The sequence below is a fragment of the Aulonocara sp. 'chitande type north' Nkhata Bay genome, linkage group LG6, assembly GCF_057382095.1.
Source record: "Aulonocara sp. 'chitande type north' Nkhata Bay isolate Kocher_YH1m ecotype deep benthic linkage group LG6, A_spYH_male_GT1.1, whole genome shotgun sequence".
Lineage (NCBI taxonomy): Eukaryota > Metazoa > Chordata > Actinopteri > Cichliformes > Cichlidae > Aulonocara > Aulonocara sp. 'chitande type north' Nkhata Bay.
The window spans coordinates 4,773,654-4,792,070 of NC_141349.1; the positions used below are offsets into that span (position 1 = coordinate 4,773,654).

At 38.2% G+C, this 18,417-nt stretch overlaps 2 protein-coding genes across 3 annotated transcripts; both read left to right on the plus strand.

Annotated features, from left to right (window-relative positions):
* The first annotated feature begins 821 nt into the window (after window positions 1-821).
* On the plus strand, window positions 822-10,530 carry LOC147327093 (equilibrative nucleoside transporter 2-like). Its single transcript, XM_086297473.1, has 13 exons — window positions 822-954; window positions 2,302-2,353; window positions 2,464-2,545; window positions 2,963-3,099; window positions 4,036-4,175; window positions 4,468-4,602; window positions 4,744-4,841; window positions 5,008-5,077; window positions 5,212-5,303; window positions 5,666-5,771; window positions 5,989-6,074; window positions 6,691-6,887; window positions 9,812-10,530. Exons 2-13 carry the CDS (start codon window positions 2,322-2,324, stop codon window positions 9,921-9,923), a joined length of 1,287 nt encoding a protein of 428 aa, XP_086153599.1. The 5' UTR covers window positions 822-954; window positions 2,302-2,321; the 3' UTR covers window positions 9,924-10,530.
* A 1,400-nt stretch (window positions 10,531-11,930) lies between these two features.
* Window positions 11,931-18,161, plus strand: LOC147327094 (galectin-related protein-like). Of its 2 annotated transcripts, none has more exons than XM_086294705.1 (6): window positions 11,931-12,032; window positions 13,083-13,130; window positions 14,009-14,092; window positions 16,033-16,121; window positions 16,921-17,104; window positions 17,357-18,161. In XM_086294705.1, the coding sequence occupies exons 2-6, from the start codon at window positions 13,089-13,091 to the stop codon at window positions 17,498-17,500; spliced, it is 543 nt and encodes a 180-aa protein (XP_086150831.1). In that variant the 5' UTR covers window positions 11,931-12,032; window positions 13,083-13,088; the 3' UTR covers window positions 17,501-18,161. The 2 variants fall into 2 exon arrangements, with proteins under 2 accessions (XP_086150831.1, XP_086150830.1); XM_086294704.1 differs by lacking the exon at window positions 11,931-12,032 and adding an exon at window positions 12,706-12,745.
* The last annotated feature ends 256 nt before the right edge of the window (window positions 18,162-18,417 follow it).

Consider the following 18,417-nt stretch of genomic DNA (forward strand, 5'->3'; position numbering starts at 1 on the left):
AAATACTGAAAAACAGACACCATCATGTTCCCACCTCCAAAATTCACTGTTGATGCAGACTGAGCAACTTTCTGCTGGATGGTTTAACTGTCTGGATTTTGGCCAAATGTATAATTGCCAGATTCTGATCCACTCTTCCTTTCCTGGTCCTCGTTGTGAGTTGTTTTTTTTTTTTTTAAATCATAGAAGCTGTGCAATACTGTACAGCAGATTAATGGGACAGCACTGCAGATGCTTTAAAACCTGCCATAGAATCCTCTGGTTCTTCAACATTAAAGTAATCCAGTGACAGTTATGCGTATTTCCACTGCTGTACAGCAAACAATAACTGTTAATAATTAATTTTGCAAACTTTATTTTTCAAACTGTAAACAAATACGGTTTAAAAGAGCACTTCATAGCTGCATAAGAGTAACTCAGATTAACCAAGTAACCTATAGTGTCCAGCTATCATATAAGGACCCCGTCCTACTTTGGGCTCCGCCTCCACATAACTTCATACGCGCGCGGGTTATTGAATTTACGCGCGAGGAATTTAATTCCGCCAGTGAAATGCAATTATTTGCTCAGATTAGTATTATTATTATTATTATTATTATTTGCTCGTGCATTTGTTGTAACATAAATGTCATTCCATATTTGTCTCTTCTGGTTTCTCACCCATCTAAGGGGCTCATCATCTCTGCCAAGTTCTAGTTAAAAGAAGAACAACTTAATTTGAATGCTTAATAGGACTGTATGTTACAATCCTTAGAGTAATTAGCACAATCCTTGAGTGGGTTGGAAGCGGGGGAAGCACTCGAACTAATTCGAAGTTCCGACGCATCATGTTTCATTTCATCATTTCCTTGTTCTAACGCTTTTGGCGGCACGTTTTCCCACAACCATCTTCTTCACCGCGTTTTCATTCATCCATCCAGGGATACCCAGAAGAAGACGTTGTTCGACTCGCAGGTCAGCTCCGACTCGAGTGCTTTGTTTTTATTAGCTTGCTTCAACACAGCGTTTGGCTTTTGGATGTTAATTGTCGGTTTGGTTTATATCGCATAAAGAATCGGAACACGTGTACTTGTTACTACTTAATGTATCGGTTACTCGTCTTTTAACTTGCTGGGTAAATTTAAATTCATCAAAACAATTAAAGTTGGGGTTAATTAAACTCAAACGCAGCTTCCGTCGCTAGAATAACGAGACACATATATTTATTCAAAGTTAATATCACTTTAATGATCCATCCTCTAAAGTTTCTTTAGTCAGGCAGTTGTTACAGATATTTAAAAAAAACAGCAATATGCTTTAATCCGTTGAACATGTATTATGTTCCTTTCAGTAGATTAAGAAATAAAGTAGAATAATGTGATAAGACAACATGTGGAGATGTGACGTTAAACCATATTAATGACGCAAGTCGATGTCTCACAGCCAGTCTCGGATGGACAAACCCTGCGGCATGGGGTGGCATGTGCCACACTACAATGATGTCTTGCCACCCTAGTTTTGCATATGACAGTGTTGTTTATTAAAATAAGATAGCATTAACACCTTTAACTACAGTTAACACGAAATATAAATTCTCAAACTGAACATATTGCATACCCCCCACCCCTCCATCATTAACACGTGGTTCAGCCCCAATAGTGCGGACAGATGTTGTGCCAAAAAGTGTTGCCTGCCAAAAACTGATTTCCAATGTTTCCGTGTGTTTTTTATGTGTAATATCTTTACGTATGTTGGTAAATAGACTTCGGTGAACAAGGTTTACAACAGGGTTATATATAAAATGTATAAATTACCTGTTTGTCAAGTATCCTTATAACTCTGTGTTATTGTACTTACATTATAACCAATCCGGTCCTTTTTGTCCACTTGATTGTTACAGGGATGTTGTTTGTGGCCCATGATTACTTGATGTCATTCATGAGGGTCAATTTTGACACATGTTTTACATATTATAGACCAACAACTTATTTATAGCATTTTAAATATGAGCAATCCGTTTTTGTCAAATACGGGAAATCAGTTTTTGGCAGGAGATCACTTTTATCCCTGTGGTGTTCTCCTCTGTCTTGTGGCAGACAAACAAATTTTTACAGTCACAAATAATTTGTGGGGCAACTTATTGTGACACCTGACTGTTCTCTCATTTGAGTTATACTAGTATTTTTAAATGGTTGTACAAAAGAAACAAGAACAAAAAAAAGTTTCTGTTCCTGCAGTCGACAGAGCATTTACTCAGTCAGTACATGTGATGGAAACACATAATTTTAATCATTATTAAGGGTCTTCTATTGACATCCGCAGAGACGTGACAAACTATCAGGATGTCGAATGAAAAGAGTGCACCTGTTGACCGGTGAGTCTGATTCCTAGAGATATACACACATCTAAAAGAATCCTCCTTTACATTGGAGGATTCTTTTACACTGGTTGGCGCTTCTTCTCACTTGTATTTTGTTTTCACAGCGGACAGGCTGTGGCCCTGATTATCTTTGTGCTCGGTCTAGGAACTCTGCTGCCCTGGAATTTTTTCATCACAGCATCTAAGGTTTCATGTTCACGTCATTTTCCACATTTTTAGCAGCAGATTCTTTACTCTAAATTGAGACCATCTTGACTATCGTCTATCCCTGTATCACATGTTAGCACTGTTAACTTTGAAAATGAATTGTGTAGGTAGGCAGGTCAGTTTGTTTCAATGTATACATTTTAATTAAATGATTTTATTATTAAAATAATGAAATAATGATGATTTTACTTAAAAACTGCTTGTATTTTATTCTTATTTAGGATTTTCATGATACACTACTGAGAAGAAAATAAGTTAAAAAAAACATGTCTGCAATTTTGCACAGGGATTCAAATCATTCTTGTTCTTTCTGTGTTTATTCTGTTACTTGAATCTTATAGCATGTACAGTATGTCCTTTTATAGTAAATTGCTTTTTTTAATCTTCCTCTTTAAGTATTTCAATGAACGTCTCAACTCAACTGGCACATCAGGAACTTCTCCCAAAGACTATAGCTATGACAGCTGGATGGCTTTGCTTTCCCAACTGCCACAGCTGCTGTTTACCCTTCTCAACTCTTTCCTGTATCAGCGGTGAGTGTTAAGAGCACTAAAACTGCTTGAATGGCTCTTCTAGATTAAGTTTGAGTCACAAGAACAAGACCTTTAAAGTTTTTAAATCTCTGACACTTTGGCTTCAGGTATCCTCTGATACCAAAGTGAAATAAATAAGCTGTAGTTATTACTTTGAAGAAGAGGCCATGTATCACTCTTTATGTGTAAGACAACATCATAACCATAATACAAAGATGCAATCTACTTTCCTAACTTTGTAAAAGGATAAAGATAAGAAATAAATAGATCCAGAAACATAAATTTACTGAAATGTTATGAGTGACCCTAGTTTCTCATGCAATGGCAACATAACATGTTCATTTTAATAAATGCTTTCCAGCAAGTATTACACTGACTATAACTACAGTGAAATCCAAGACACAGTGAGGGAAAGCATTTTGGTCATCAGCTTTTCAGATTTTTCATTGCACTTTTTCATAGTGGACTATTACAAACACAGAATAGATGCTGCCGCAAATTCTTCCAGACTTGACCCTTGACCCTCCCTCCATGATGTTAGCGTTCCAGGTGCGCTGTTGCAGATGGGTGGGACAGTAACAACAAAGAATTTACATTCATTGAGTTTTTGAATTAGAGTTAATTATATGATTAATGTATTTATTTGTATTTGTTTTGCTTTAAGCAGTAGCAGTAGTAGTAATGTTAATGTTTTTTTCTTTAAACTGACTGAATGAACGAGCACATCTGCTCCAAATCTCTGTAATGTTGTTAGGAATTACTGCAATAGTCTGTAAGCATAGCTGGCTGGTACTGACAGAAATATGATGTCAATGTTAATAAAAGTTGAACCAAGCTGTCCTTAGTGGACAGGACAGGACCAGGTTTACCTGAAAACTAAAGAGTCTGATTATCTCCTCTGTTATCTGATGGTAATGAAAACATGTCTCTGTGCAGCGTGAGGGAGCGTGTTCGTGTGCCCTTCAGCCTGGTCGGCATCTTCCTCCTTTTCTCTCTCACTGCTGCTTTGGTCAAGGTCCCCATGGAGCCGGACAACTTCTTTTCCATTACTATGGCAACCATCTGGTTCATTAACAGTAGGTTCACTCAAACGATCCCATGACTGCAGTAACATTTTTACAGCTACAGATGAACTATGTAGCAGCTGTAAAATGTTTGTATCAGATCCCTAAATGTTACATTTGGCACTGGCAAATCACAACGTAGTTCAAACATTAAATTGTAAATACTTTTCAGGCTTATTGTCTTTATCAAAAATATGCCAAGAATTATAGTCTAAGTATATATATGTGTATATATATATGTGTATGTATATATATGTAGACTATAATTATAGTCTAACTAATCATGTACCTTGTGTGAGTGCAGTGTGCGGAGCAGTGCTGCAGGGCAGTCTCTTCGGTATGGTGGGCCTCTTACCCCCTCGTTACAGCACTCTGTTCATGAGTGGTCAGGGCCTCGCTGGGATCTTTGCCGCCTTAGCCATGCTCTTCTCTATTTTAGGTAAGCATTGATCCTCCTCACAGGCAAAATGTATTTATTTTTTTATTTCATCGTTAGTAATTTAAATATACCAGTATCACACTGTAAAAAAATGTAAAATTACTGGAGTTTGGAGGTGTAAATGAAGCTGTTTGCCTGCAGGTAAATCAGATCAAAGCTCGGCTGCACTGGGATACTTCATAACACCCTGTGTGGCTACTCTGGGGACTCTGGTATGCTACCTGCTGCTGCCACGCCTGGTATGGAGACGCCACATAAAATCACTATCACAAAAGGACATGAAAATGACTGTTTTGAACTGAACTGAAAAATCTGTGTCATATATTAACTAAAAAAATGAATTGAATCATGTCAGTGGAAGAAAAGCCACATTACAGTCTTCTGAAAATGTTGACTCCTCTGCAGAAGTTTGCTGATTTCTATCTGAACAGACATCAGCCTGATAAAGTGGAGGAGGTCTTCCTTGAGAGCACAGGTTGGTTCTCATTAAGTATAATGAATAAAAATATGATTTCTTTCAGCGTTATGTTAGATAGCTGACATGTTAGCCGAGCTACGTTCAGTGTTAATGAGGCTTACAACTGATTCTTTTGATTTTTCCTTTCAAAGAAAAAAATAAAAAGGACCTGGAGGCAAACGGGAAGCTCAGTAAGCAAGAGGAGAATCAGGAACATTCCTCAGTCCTGGCTGTCTTTAAGAAGGTGAACGTTAGCTTTGGTGTCCATTTTTTAAACTTCTTCTGCTAGCATTGACTAAACCCCTCAAACCTCCTCTGTTGATCACAGTAACATGTTTTAAACTGTTTAGACTTTTGCCTACATAGAGACATACTGGTCCGCGGCTCCAAATCTAACAACCCAAAATTGTTATGATGGCGCAGTCTAATGTAATAGTGGAAGCTGGCTCTGAGAGGTTGTACAAAGTCTTCTATCAAAGAGCTGATACACTTTTGCTAACCTCAGATGAAAAATGTTCCTCGTGTAGTCCTGGAGCTTATCTTCACACGCGTTCCCAAATGCCTCCTTACTGGAATCACTGACTAACACCTTCCTGTGTTTCTCAGATCTGGCTGATGGCTCTGTGCGTGACGTGTGTCTTTGCTGTTACCCTGTCGGTGTTTCCTGTCATCACGGTGCGAGTAAGGACTGTCTACGACAATGCTGAATGGGGTAAGACATCATTACAGCATTACTGCAGACTACAGAAGCATCTGGTTGACCATATGACTCCAGAGCAGGTTATGTGTTCAGCACAAGTTTGTGTAATGGTCTAACCAAGTTAAAGAGAAAGAGAAACCCTCAGGCCATTGAAAACTTTCTGCAAAAATTCCTCGCTCACCGATGAATTCTTCCTTATAGTCCACCCTCTGCTTCCTCTTCCTAACAGACAATGTGTTCACCTGTGTCTGCTGTTTCATTGTTTTCAATGTCATGGACTTGGCCGGTCGCACAACCCCATACATCGTCCAGTGGGTGAGTCTGCAGCCTGCCTTCTTCAAACATTTTTGTTTCTAAGATAGAAATCAACAAACCAATCGAATATTGTTTCGTGAGGACTGGAGGTGTTTTTTTCCACTTCAAAGGATTCCTGTGGAAAACGGCCTTTACTGAAGGATTTCAATAAATACCATTTTGATTATGAAAACAATAAAAAGAAATGTTGTTTTAGTATTGGAATTTTTACAGTGTCCATAGTCTAAATATATTACTTAAATAGTTTGATAGCATCGTTATTAGTTATTAGTTATTTACAGTTACATGTGTCCACATTATAGACAATATAAGCACGGTTATTTTGTTGCATGGTTATTGTGATGTGAAACAATAACAGATGAAATCCACAAACTTTATAGTTTAAAGTCCAGACTTTTGACACAAGTTGAAACTGAGACTCAGTGAGGCTGCGTCTTGCTGCTAGATCATCTTAAATCATGTGATTTGGAAATGCAGGCGTGTCTACTGACTCCAGAGGACTGATAGCTGAAATCCACACAGCACTCATTGAGTCATTATGTTACACGTAATCTGACTTTGAAGTTGCGATGTTACAGATAACTTCAGCGACTGATTTCTGTATGTTTTTGTGCAGCCGTCGAAGGAGAGTCGTTGGTTTCCTGCCGTCGTGTTTTCTCGCCTGGTCTTCATCCCTCTGGTCATGTTATGTAATGTCCAGGACTCTAAACTAACTGCCGTCTTCCGCCACGACTGTGCCTTTGTCGTCATCATGGCTCTGTTTGCCTTCTCGAATGGATACCTGGCAAGCCTCTGCATGGCCTACGCTCCACAGTGAGTCCTCAACAGACCCCAATTTAAAAAAAATCCCTCTATAGGATATAAACTGCTCTTTAATGATGTGACTTAGTTTGTGTGCTAACACGTGAAAACTTCCACAACTTGATTACAATGAGGCAGATGTGATGGAGCTTGAAGCACAAGATAAATCAATACTTTACTGATCCCACGAGGAACGTGATTGTGTTACAGCAGCAGCATAAGGTCAAAGTGCCACAGGTGCATAGTGAGGGACTTTTACTGTGTGAGAGTGAGAAGAAAATCTCTCTATAAAACAGTAATCTAAAATAAAAAATAAGAATGAGAAAATTTCCATTGGAGTTTTATTTGATTTGTTTGAATATTTAAATTAAATTAAGCGTTTGTACCTGAAAGTAGGTGAAAACTGAATCCTTGCTTCACTTTAACAAACTCAAGAATTACAGACAGAAGAAGCCAGTCACAGCTCCGAGTCCCCACATGTTGGGCACATGAGCTACACATAAAATGTAACATGGGATTTATTTCAGCCGAAATAAAGAAATAAATCTGCCAAAGGTGCAGACCGCCTACTTTATATGGCACCTTATATGTATGTTACCACTGACTGAGAACACTACACCCACTGACACATGCACACCATTCCTGTGTTTCTTGTGAAACATGTCATTCAAGTCACAGACTTCAGTGGAACAAAACAAAGACATTCAGCACAATTTTCTGGCTGAACAAAACCCAAGAAGAAGAAGAATGTCTTGTGGCACCTAGTGGCTGGATGGTGCAACTGCAAAATCTTTTGGTGTGAATTTTGAACAGGGTCAGGGAAAGTTCCCTCTAAGCTGCGCACGTGCGCACTGCTGACACGGTCTCTGCGCACAGAAAATCTGTGTTGTGCGCAAAAAAGAAAAAAATTTAACCGGAATTGAAATTAAAATTAAAACTTTAACAATTCTGTTTTGCAGTGTTAGTAAGTGACTGGCTGCTCCCATATGGTAAATGGTAAATGGCCTGTATTTGTATAACGCTTTACTTAGTCCCTAAGTACCACCAAAGCGCTTTACACTACATTCAGTCATCCACCTATTCAGACACACATTCACATACTGGTGATGTCAAGCTACATTGTAGCCACAGCTGCCCTGCGGCGCACTGACAGAGTATGGGATTAGAACGATGCCACCTTATCCCATAGTCCAGCCAATAATGTGATTCACATTCGTATATACGCAGCTAATCAACGTTGTTGACAGGCTATGACAGCGTCCTTATGTGCTGACACCGGTGTTTTAGCTAGCAAAGCGGCGTGGCTGATGTGGAGTGAAGCCACGGTCATGACAACATGTACAATCTTTGGAGATGTGAGCAGGACAGACGGAACAATTGGTGGAAAAAGTGTGGACTTTATACCAGTTTTTAAATTGTGTTGATCGGCCACATAAAACCAGTTATGATAAAATATCTGCAATGTTTGGTTTTCTTCCTGAATACTGTCGTTGTTTATAGTTACTGCGGGAAGAAACGGTAAAAACGACGTTTTATAAGGAAAACACTCGAAAGCCTGTGAGCAAAGACAAAAAAAAAACAAACCCTTTCCTATTGGTCGAAAAATGTACCGTGTCAACCAATGAAAAAATGATATGGCAACAGTTGTTTAGGAAGGGGGAAAGTTTTAGGGGTGACGGCGGTGTATTGCGACGTTTAGCGCAAATCTTGTGTAGTTAGTGTGTAGTGTAGTCAGTAGTTTTGTTGTGTGTGTCAGAACAACGAGGCGACTGCTGAATGTTACAGGTGTTACAGCAGTGATACATCTGCTGCTGTCAGGCCTGCAGGTATCAGGCTGTTGTTCTCCTTCATCTCATAGTGGACAGAAATTATTTTTTGGAGTGGCACAAATAATTTGTGTGGATTCAGATTTGATGCAGAACAGCTGATTGTTCTGTAGAAAGTTTGAAGTGTTTATTTAAAAAACGCCTTGGCTGCATTTTTAGATAAACAGCTGCAAAAAAATTGCTGTTTGCAAAACTCAGTTACTTTTTTGAAGAAGTAACTATATAATTAATTGCCCAACATTGGTCATTATATGCTGTATTTTGCAGACAGAGTTACAGGACTCTCTCCCAGACCACAGACTCATAATACAAGTCACAGCTTTATAAAAAAGAAAGAAAGAAAGAAAGTTGTGTTTTCAAAGTTGGAGTTCAAGTTATTTTTACTTCCAATTGTGTTAGCATACTACACAGGTCATGAACAAGATTTTTTTTTAATTTTCATTGTAAGTGGGGCTAAAGCACTTAATTAAAAGTAGTCTAACATAAATGTAAATGCTGTAATTTGATTACTTTATTAAACCATGTAACTTGGATGGATTCGATGCCTGCGTGACCACAGTGCACACGTCTGCTGTTGCTCACAGTGGTCCAAGTGTCCGCTCAGGGAGTTTGTGTGTTCAGGGATCCCTGAAACCCTCCACCAGCCCTACTGCAGAACAAAAAGCAAACTAGGATACATTTATAGGAAGTAAATAAGGTACTTTAACTAATAACTAAAAAATAACAAACTGCTGCACAATAATTGAGAGAAAACACATCCCAAATGACAAAAAACTTTCAACAATGAATACAACAAAAACAGACTAAACACAGGGGAAAAAAGGAGACCAACACTGAACTTTATCAGGCATTAACAAGAGAGGGAAGAGAAAGGCAACAGGGAGGAAACAGAAAGCCACATGAGGTTTTAAACCTTCAAAATAAAACAGGAAGTAAACCAAAGTAATACAGGCAACATGAAGACACAAGCACTTCACTTGTACTGATGGTTTGTGAAAAACTTTCATGTGTTTTTGTTGAAGAATAAATGAAAAAGATGAATCGACTTCTCTGTGTGTTGTGTTCACTGTACTGGATAGTGTTGTAACTGTGTGTTTTCGTCTCCTTCAGGTTGGTGCGGTGTAAGGATTGCGAGACAGCTGGCTCTTTGATGACCTTCTTCTTGGTCCTGGGTTTGGCTGTGGGAGCATCGTTCTCATTCCTACTAGGAAAACTGGTTTAAAGGTAGTAGGAAAACTGTATATCTGACATTTGATGACATATTGTTATGAAAAGTGTAAAAGCACTTGATGCTTATCCTGTTCTTAGTTATATGTTATATCTTATATGAGACACAACGACAACTCTATATAAAGTACTGAGCTGTCCATTTGTTGCACTGGCATTTTAAAGTAAGCCATGCAGGATTTCTAAATGAATGTTTTACTCTTTGTAATACAGAGTAAGTATTTCAGTCTCAGGTAGGTGCTGGCATTATTTTACGTGATTTGTGTCACATTGAATACTTCATTGGAAAGGGCAATTCATTTGAGAGACATTGATCAATGCAGCTAAAATAAATCATTTCTCTCTTGTTGTTTTTTTTAAAATATTAATTAATGGGACCTTTTATATCTTTGCTTTACACGACTGTATTTATCTCTCAGTTTTTCAGTGTTTTTTTAAAAATATTAATGTTTTTTACCTGAAGACAGTTTAAAAAAAATACTTAAATTAAATGAACTATAAACTTTTTCACTGCTTATTTCTGTTTTTGTAATTTTTATACGTTGCAATAAATGTTTTTTTTTATGTATGTTCAAACTTTTAATAAAGGCTTGTTCAAAATGGTTTCCCATTCTTGTTTTATGTCACAGTTTTTACAAATTGATATGTTTGCCTTTGTATCAAAATGTCAAAGTATCAGTGAGTCCAGTTTTTGTATATTTGCATGACCTGGCAGTTCAGTACATCCCATCCTGCCTTAGTGGTATTAGTCATAGTTGGGGCATTACTCTGTCAATTACTCTGATTACAGGCCTCATCCAACTTATGTGATCCAACCTGTCTAAATGGATGGATGGGTGGAATTTTTTAAATAGGGAAATTCTATAAAAAACGTACTGGCGGTGGTGAGGTGGTTAGCACTGTTGCTTCACAGAAAACTCCACCCTCTGAAGTTTGGATGTTCTCCCTGTGAATACCCTGACTACCCTGAATTCATTAAGTGGAACAAGATGGATGATGGGATGTATGTTAACTCTCAAACTCTACAGCCACAACCAATCAATCCCCAGCTCCTACAGTCCATGTGTATGCAAGATACATAACCTTCTCTGCCCCTCATGCATCCATCAGGGTTTGACTGTGTGTGTGGGGAAAAAGTGTTTATGCATAGATGAAAGCACTGTATGAAAGTGTGTGACTGAGGAATGAGCCTTGTAGTAGAAAGGCCCATTTACTGTGTTAACTGAACCCTAACACTAGATGGATTTCTAGAGACCTGGTGGATGCTAAGGTTCTAGAATACTGCAACAACAAACACTGATATGTGCTGAAGGAAAACCCACTTGATAGCATTCACTTTACCAAATTACCTTATAGACTGTGTATTATTTTGTTTCTCTTTGTACCGATTTTCTCTCTGCGTTTTAATAACTTGTGCGCATTTTTCATCTCTTTATAGTCATTTTGTTTCTGTGAAGATGTCTGAAATGTTGTTGCATTCATTATCTGTAGTTTTAAACGTCACTGTAGCCATTTTGTCATTTTCCAAAACAGTTTGGATGCTGCATAAAATGTGTCAGTCAAAACAGCATGTACTGATTTGAAAATCTCATAAACCCACATTTTATTTAGGTTGTAGCTTTTCCTGCTGTTGCTTTGTACTGTTCTGGTTGTATGTCATTCCTTCAATTCATACACTAACATATGCACAGTATCACATTTTCATTCTGGTTAGAAGGGGTGGAGCTTCTTCACATGTGAATATCCCTGCTAGCTTTGTTTCTGTTATTACAGCAAATCACTGATAAGTATCTGTTTAGTGTAATCAGAAGAAACTGTAGCTACCAACAGATGCTTTCATGTGGTGCCCAGCATGTAGAACACGGTATGCAGCGAGTGCACTGTAGCCTCTTGTTCTAAGGCTGCTTGCATTTCCCGTTTCCTGCAGCTCAGCCCATTCCTGTGACTCCATGTCCTCTGCTTCCTCCCATTCTTTGATTCTTCATTTGTGACTTCAGAAAAGTCACAACAAGAAGTGTTTCAGTATTCTCTAAACCACATTAGAAATGCAATTTCAGGCCCACAGACAGGTAAAAATAAGCTCCACAGCTCGGCTGCAGACACTGTGAGTATTTATGGATTGAGTCTATTCTTTATATCCTGATATCTCAAATGGGATAGGAACACTGATTGTATCCGATTAAAAACTATTGTGTATCTAAAGGTAGTAACAATTAAGATAAGTCTAGTGGTTCTGTTTGTATTTGGCCTCATGCACTGTCCTACTGTAGAGCTTCAAAAATATATTCCCCTTGAAAAACAGTAAAAATATTTGTTGTTTGTCTTTATTTTTAATGATGCTCTCAATTTGAGAATTACTGAGTGATGGACGAATAGATTTACAGCTCAAAGTCAAATCAGTTTTATTGTTTGTTTTTTAAATCGTGATTTCTTCTGTGCACTTGAGTTGTTTTACTCTGCATATCTATATTCTGCATTGTATTAACAAATATAGAAATGCAGACCAAGTTTGATTACCTGGTTTAAGAAACATTTCTGTATGGGGCGCCGTTTGTAAAGTGAAACATGCTGAAATTAACGGCAACATTTTTCCACATTTAGCTCAAAACCTTACAAAAACATATTTTTTCGAGTAATTTTTTACAACATTTAGTAAAATATTTGTAACTTTTCATCAAATGTTAAATATTAAATCTAAATATTATATTTAATAATATAAATATTCAGTGGACAGCTGACACGGCACACCACCGAACAAATGTATCTTCTCCCGCTGAGCTTTTGCGTGAACTCTGCACTTTATCCTCAGACATGAAGGTAAATAAATTGACTGCATTCTTTCAGGCACTTTTTTCGAGAATTCTTGGCAGTATGAAAAATATGAGACTTGTAAACTTGAAGCTTTTGAAGTAAATAAGACATATTGTATTTAATTTGCTGTGCTTGAAGCGGATTTATTTTATTTTGCCTTAAGTTGTAGCCTCACAATGAGCGCACTTGTTAGAAACAGGAAGGCATGCAGGGCAGCTGATTATCAAAAATGTGTGTGTGTGTGTGTGTGTGTGCTGAGATTAAGCTTTGCGTCACTGTTCATTCAGCGACCAGCAGACAAACTGGATCTGCAGCTTATTTCTTTGCTTTTTGTTCCCTTCAGGTTAACATGGCTGAAACACACAGTTTGACAGCAGCGCAGGGCAGGAAGGTAAGTGACCAAGCAGAGAGGGGACACAGAGACGAAGCAGGCTGACAAACTACTTCATTACTTTCCGTTTCTGATTTCGATCTATTTCTCAGGTGGCTGTTTAGACACAACCTAAGCTTTCTTGGCTTTGAAAACTATCAACCTGTTCTAGTACAGGTAGTTTTAAAATGGCAGAAGTAAGTAAAGCGACTCTTCCGCTTAGAGCCACCAAAATAAAGGCCCAGTGTTTGCTTGTTTTTTAAATAAAAATAAACACACGCGCACAAAGAAAGAAAAATAAAACTAATACAATCAACTTAAGTCTTATATCGAAATTATATTATGGTTATCCCATATTCCAACTTTACTTTTCCAATATCAGTTCTTGAGCAAGTTAATAATTGGTTTAACAATACGCGTAGAAGGGTTGATGGTCGTGATAGAAGATTCAGCTCCGGTCTGTAAAAATACTCACTTCATTCTTTTCTGGTAAATTATAAATCAACTGAACATGTAAATTGCTCGTAAGTGAGCTTCTGATTTGTTATTACGAAGTTTGTAGCACGAGTTCAAATCTGAAGCTTATATTTTGAAGGTCAACTTCAACTCAAATAGCTTCCTGCCTTGTTCACGCTTTGAGGGCACGTGATCAAACTGTGACCTATGCTTTGACTTCATTCGGCCAGCAGGAGTGAAGTAAATACCAAGCTTTCTATTGTAAACCGAAATAATTGTCTATGTAATTGTGATGTATTTATTGTCACGCTATCTATCTATCTATCTATCTATCTATCTATCTATCTATCTATCTATCTATCTATCTATCTATCTATCTATCTATCTATCTATCTATCTACACTTCCGGTGAAGTTGCAATCATTTTTTTTGCTTCCTTTCAGAAATGGAATTTACCACAGAGAGGTGGGACTGAGCCTAGAAAAGCAAATACTGACCCTCCTGACAGAGACACTGAGAGAAAACTGGTAATGTCACATGAATATCAAGCAAACACACTTTGATGTGAAGGCTGCAAGTAACAAAATAAAACAAAACTATTTCATCTTTGATGGAAATTTAAAATGTAAAGTTTGTTATTTTAATCACAAATAAGCTGTGCATCATGTCAATAACAGTTACATTATTAATAGCTTATTAATCAGTTTCAGTGTAATAAATAAACACAATATATTTGAATTTCATGTCATTTCATGTCAGTTCAAATCAATTCTATTTATACAGCGCCACATCACAACAACAGTGCTTCATATTGTAAGGTAGACCCTACAATAATACATACGGTGAAAAACCCAACAATCATATGACCCCCTATGAGCAAGCACTTTGGCGACAGTGGGAAGGAAAAACTCTCTTTTAACAGGAAGAAACCTCTGACAGAACCAGGCTCAGGGAGGGGCGGCCATCTGCTGCGACCGGTTGGGGTGAGAGAAGGAAGACAGGATAAAAGACATGCTGTGGAAGAGAGACAGAGGTTAATAACAGATATGATTCAATGCAGAGAGGTCTGCTAACACATAGTGAGTGAGAAAGGTGACTGGAAAGGAAAAACTCAATGCATCATGGGAATCCCCGGCAGCCTACGTCTATTGCAGCATAACTAAGGGAGGATTCAGGGTCACCTGGTCCAGCCCTAACTATATGCTTTAGCAAAAAGGAAAGTTTGAAGCCTAATCTTAAAAGTAGAGATAGTGTCTGTCTCCTGAATCCAAACTGGAAGCTGGTTCCACAGAAGAGGGGCCTGAAAACTGAAGGCTCTGCCTCCCATTCTACTTTTAAATACTCTAGGAACAACAAGTAGGCCTGCAGAGCGAGAGCGAAGTGCTCTAATAGGGTGATATGGTACTACAAGGTCATTAAGATAAGATGGGGCCTGATTATTTAAGACCTTGTATGTGAGGAGCAGGATTTTGAATTCAATTCTGGATTTAACAGGAAGCCAATGAAGGGAAGCCAAAACAGGAGAAATATGCTCTCTCTTTCTAGTCCCTGTCAGGACTCTTGCTGCAGCATTTTGGATCAGCTGAAGGCTTTTCAGGGAGTTTTTTGGACATCCTGATAATAATGAATTACAGTCGTCCAGCCTGGAAGTAATAAATGCATGAACTAGTTTTTCAGCGTCACTCTGAGACAGGATATTTCTAATTTTAGAGATGTTGCGCAAATGGAAAATGTTCAATATGTGCACTGAATCTGGTTAGATACCATATTTCTAAGATTGTCAGGGCCGAGTACAAATAACCCCAATTTAATCTGAATTTAGAAGCGAAAGTTAGAGGTCTTTATGTCTTTAAGACATTCCTGCAGTTTAAGTAAATGGTGTGTGTTTTCTGGCTTCATGGACAGATAGAGCTGGGTGTCATCCGCACAGCACTGAAAATGTATGCTATGCCTTCTGATGATACTGCCTAAGGGAAGCATGCATGATGTATAATATAATATAAAATGTGTATTTTTCTATTTATTTTGCAGTGGATCTTGTAAAATTTTTATTTTTATCCAATTTACACTTTACTTAGAAAACATTTTGGAAATAAAGTAACACTTTAGCCTTTTCTGGTCAGATTATGCTACCATTTACACAGTGACTGCCCTACAATATATAGTGCCTGGAGGTGACTGTTGTTGTGATTTGGTGCTACAGAAGTGAATTTAATTTTTTCAACAAAAAGCACATTTGTATTCTTTCCGTTTTGTCTTAAACGTTTTCAGCTTTATTCTTGAATTCTCAGTAATTTTTGTAATTTTATTGTACCATATATTTCCATTAGATTCATCCAAAATTATTTAGGCTCACCACTTGCTTGCCTTTTGATTTTTTAGTTTTTAACTTTATTATTTAAATCAAATTTAATTAACTGTGGTTTTTCAGCATTTTGTTGCTCTATGCAAATGCTTGTGTGTGCAGGCAGTTCCTTTCAGAGGTCGTATCCCAGGAGGAATGCAGCTGGGGAAAAGGATCATAGTGATTGGTACTGTGAATCCCCATCCTGATAGGTAGAAATGTTTTGTGTAATTACTGACTTTCCATCCTTCCCACAGTATTACCACATTATATACGAGATCCTTCTTCCCTCCATACCTATTCCTCTAAAATTATTTAATATGAAGGCAGCATGAGCAGAGTGTTACAGCCCCTTTAAGAATGTTGCATCATGGACAGTGTAGTCTGTGCTGCAGGGGGAATGTGTGGGACAGCCCCTCCTGTTGTGTGCATGTGAGGGCGAGGGAGGGAGAAAAAGGAGGGTCAAAAAGTACGAGTTGCTACTGATGAGAAACGGAAAATGAAAGCATGTAAATATAATAATAACCACTGCAGCCAGTGCAGAGTGCCCGATGAGTTAGTTAAGCATGAGAAAAACAATTGTGCTTACATCTGCAGTTTTGTCTCGTTATACAATATTTAAAATAAAAAAACTACATTTTTGGAAATATTTGTGGATGTTTTCTTTTTTGTTCTGATTGAATACTTAAGCATTCCAGCAGTGGCCCCTAGCAGCTCTGAGTTTGAGACAGCTGCCTTAAAGACTTTTGAAGTGAATGCTGAAGAAATGTTATCTAGACAGAATTTAAAACAGGTCTCTGTGACTTTGAGGGGTGAAGATGGGCTTAAAGTCAGTGACATCAGTATGGTAATCGCCTCTCCTACAGAGATTTCTCCATTATTCAAGTCCAAAACGATGCCTGATTGTAGGATTCCCTTTTGAGAAACCACCGCATATAAAATTCATTTATTATGTGATAATCTAAGGAAAGGTGTGGCCAGATTCATACTGTATATCCATCCCCCTGTTAGGTTCTACATTGCCCTGACATGTGGTTGTGGCACATCCAGGGAGCCTCCACCTGATGTGGCTCTGGAGATGTGTGTTCGATTCAAGGACAGACAAGTGCTACGAAGAGCCTGCATGTCTGGATCCTGGGGAGATGTTGACAAAGCTGTTCCTTTTTTCCCCTTCATCAGAGACCAGCCCTTCAAGGTACCATAAACTTGTTGATACTGTAATGGCATTTATGAGTTTATGCTATACATATAAATTACATGTGTAGAATATGTTAGTGCAAAATAGAGTACATTCCATGGATATGTTATTGTTACCGAGTGATTTTGGGTGTCATGAAATGATCGGCAATAACAAGGAGTACACGAATGAATGGCAACTACTCAGTGCACACCGCTCCTGAAAGAAAAAGACTGTAAAATTAACTAAACATTCGCTCTGTCCTCACAGATTGAGATTCGGTGTGAACAAAGCAGATTTCGTGTGTTTGTGGATGGCCAGCAGCTGTTTTATTTTCACCACGGAGTGACATCACTCAAAGACATTGATACCTTATGGATCAAAGGTAGCATCATTATCTCCAAACTGGGTTAAGCAGTGTCCCTGCTCAGCAGGAGGTCTCGGATTTCAGTGTTATTTGCACTGTGTGTATTCACTCCAGGCGTTCTGGTACCAGATGATGCTGGTACAACAAAACAAGATTTACAAATGTCCATATTAGTGTGTGATTAATAGTTTCTGATGTTCAGAAATGCATTGTGCGTTCTACAAACAAATGTTAGTTTAAATGAAAGTTAAAACTTTAATAAATTCAGATTCCACATGAATGGACTGTAGAGTTATGGGTCTCTGTCATGATCCTGGGTCGTTGACCCAGCGTTTTGTGTTTCTTTTTGGGTTCATCTTGTGTTTGGTGTTTATTCTGATTCTGTATTAATTCTTTGGGTTGGTTGTCGTGTTATTATCCCTACCTGTGTCTCCCCTCTGTGCTCCGTTCAGGTCCCTGCGTTTTTGTTGCAAAACAGTCTGTGTGTTTCCGGTTTTACTTTGTAGGTCTGCTTCTCATCATGTCCATTAGTGTCAGCTGTGTTTCTCGGTGTATCTACGTCTCTCTGCATTCTCCGCTCCCCGTTTCATGCTTAGGTTTGTCATTTAGTTTTCCCAGTCTAGGTTTTTTTCAGTCATTCGTCTTTTCTCACTACCTGTTCAGTCGCTCCACTTCTGTAAATAAAACATCACTCTCATCACCAGTCAACTGCCTGCATTTTGGGTCATTTTCCTCCTACACCACACGGCTCACCCCGCCAGCCGTGACAGTCTCTTTTCATCAACATATATCACAACATCAGTTTCTAGTTCAGTGTATCAGTGTATGTATTAACAGTCTGTAAGTGGAGGCTTTATTATATAAATACCTGTTTGTCCTAACTGGAATTTTACGTGCTACAAAAATACTTTTGGTTTTGTTAAATTTTTGTATTTTTTGGTAATTAATGCATTTATCAATACTT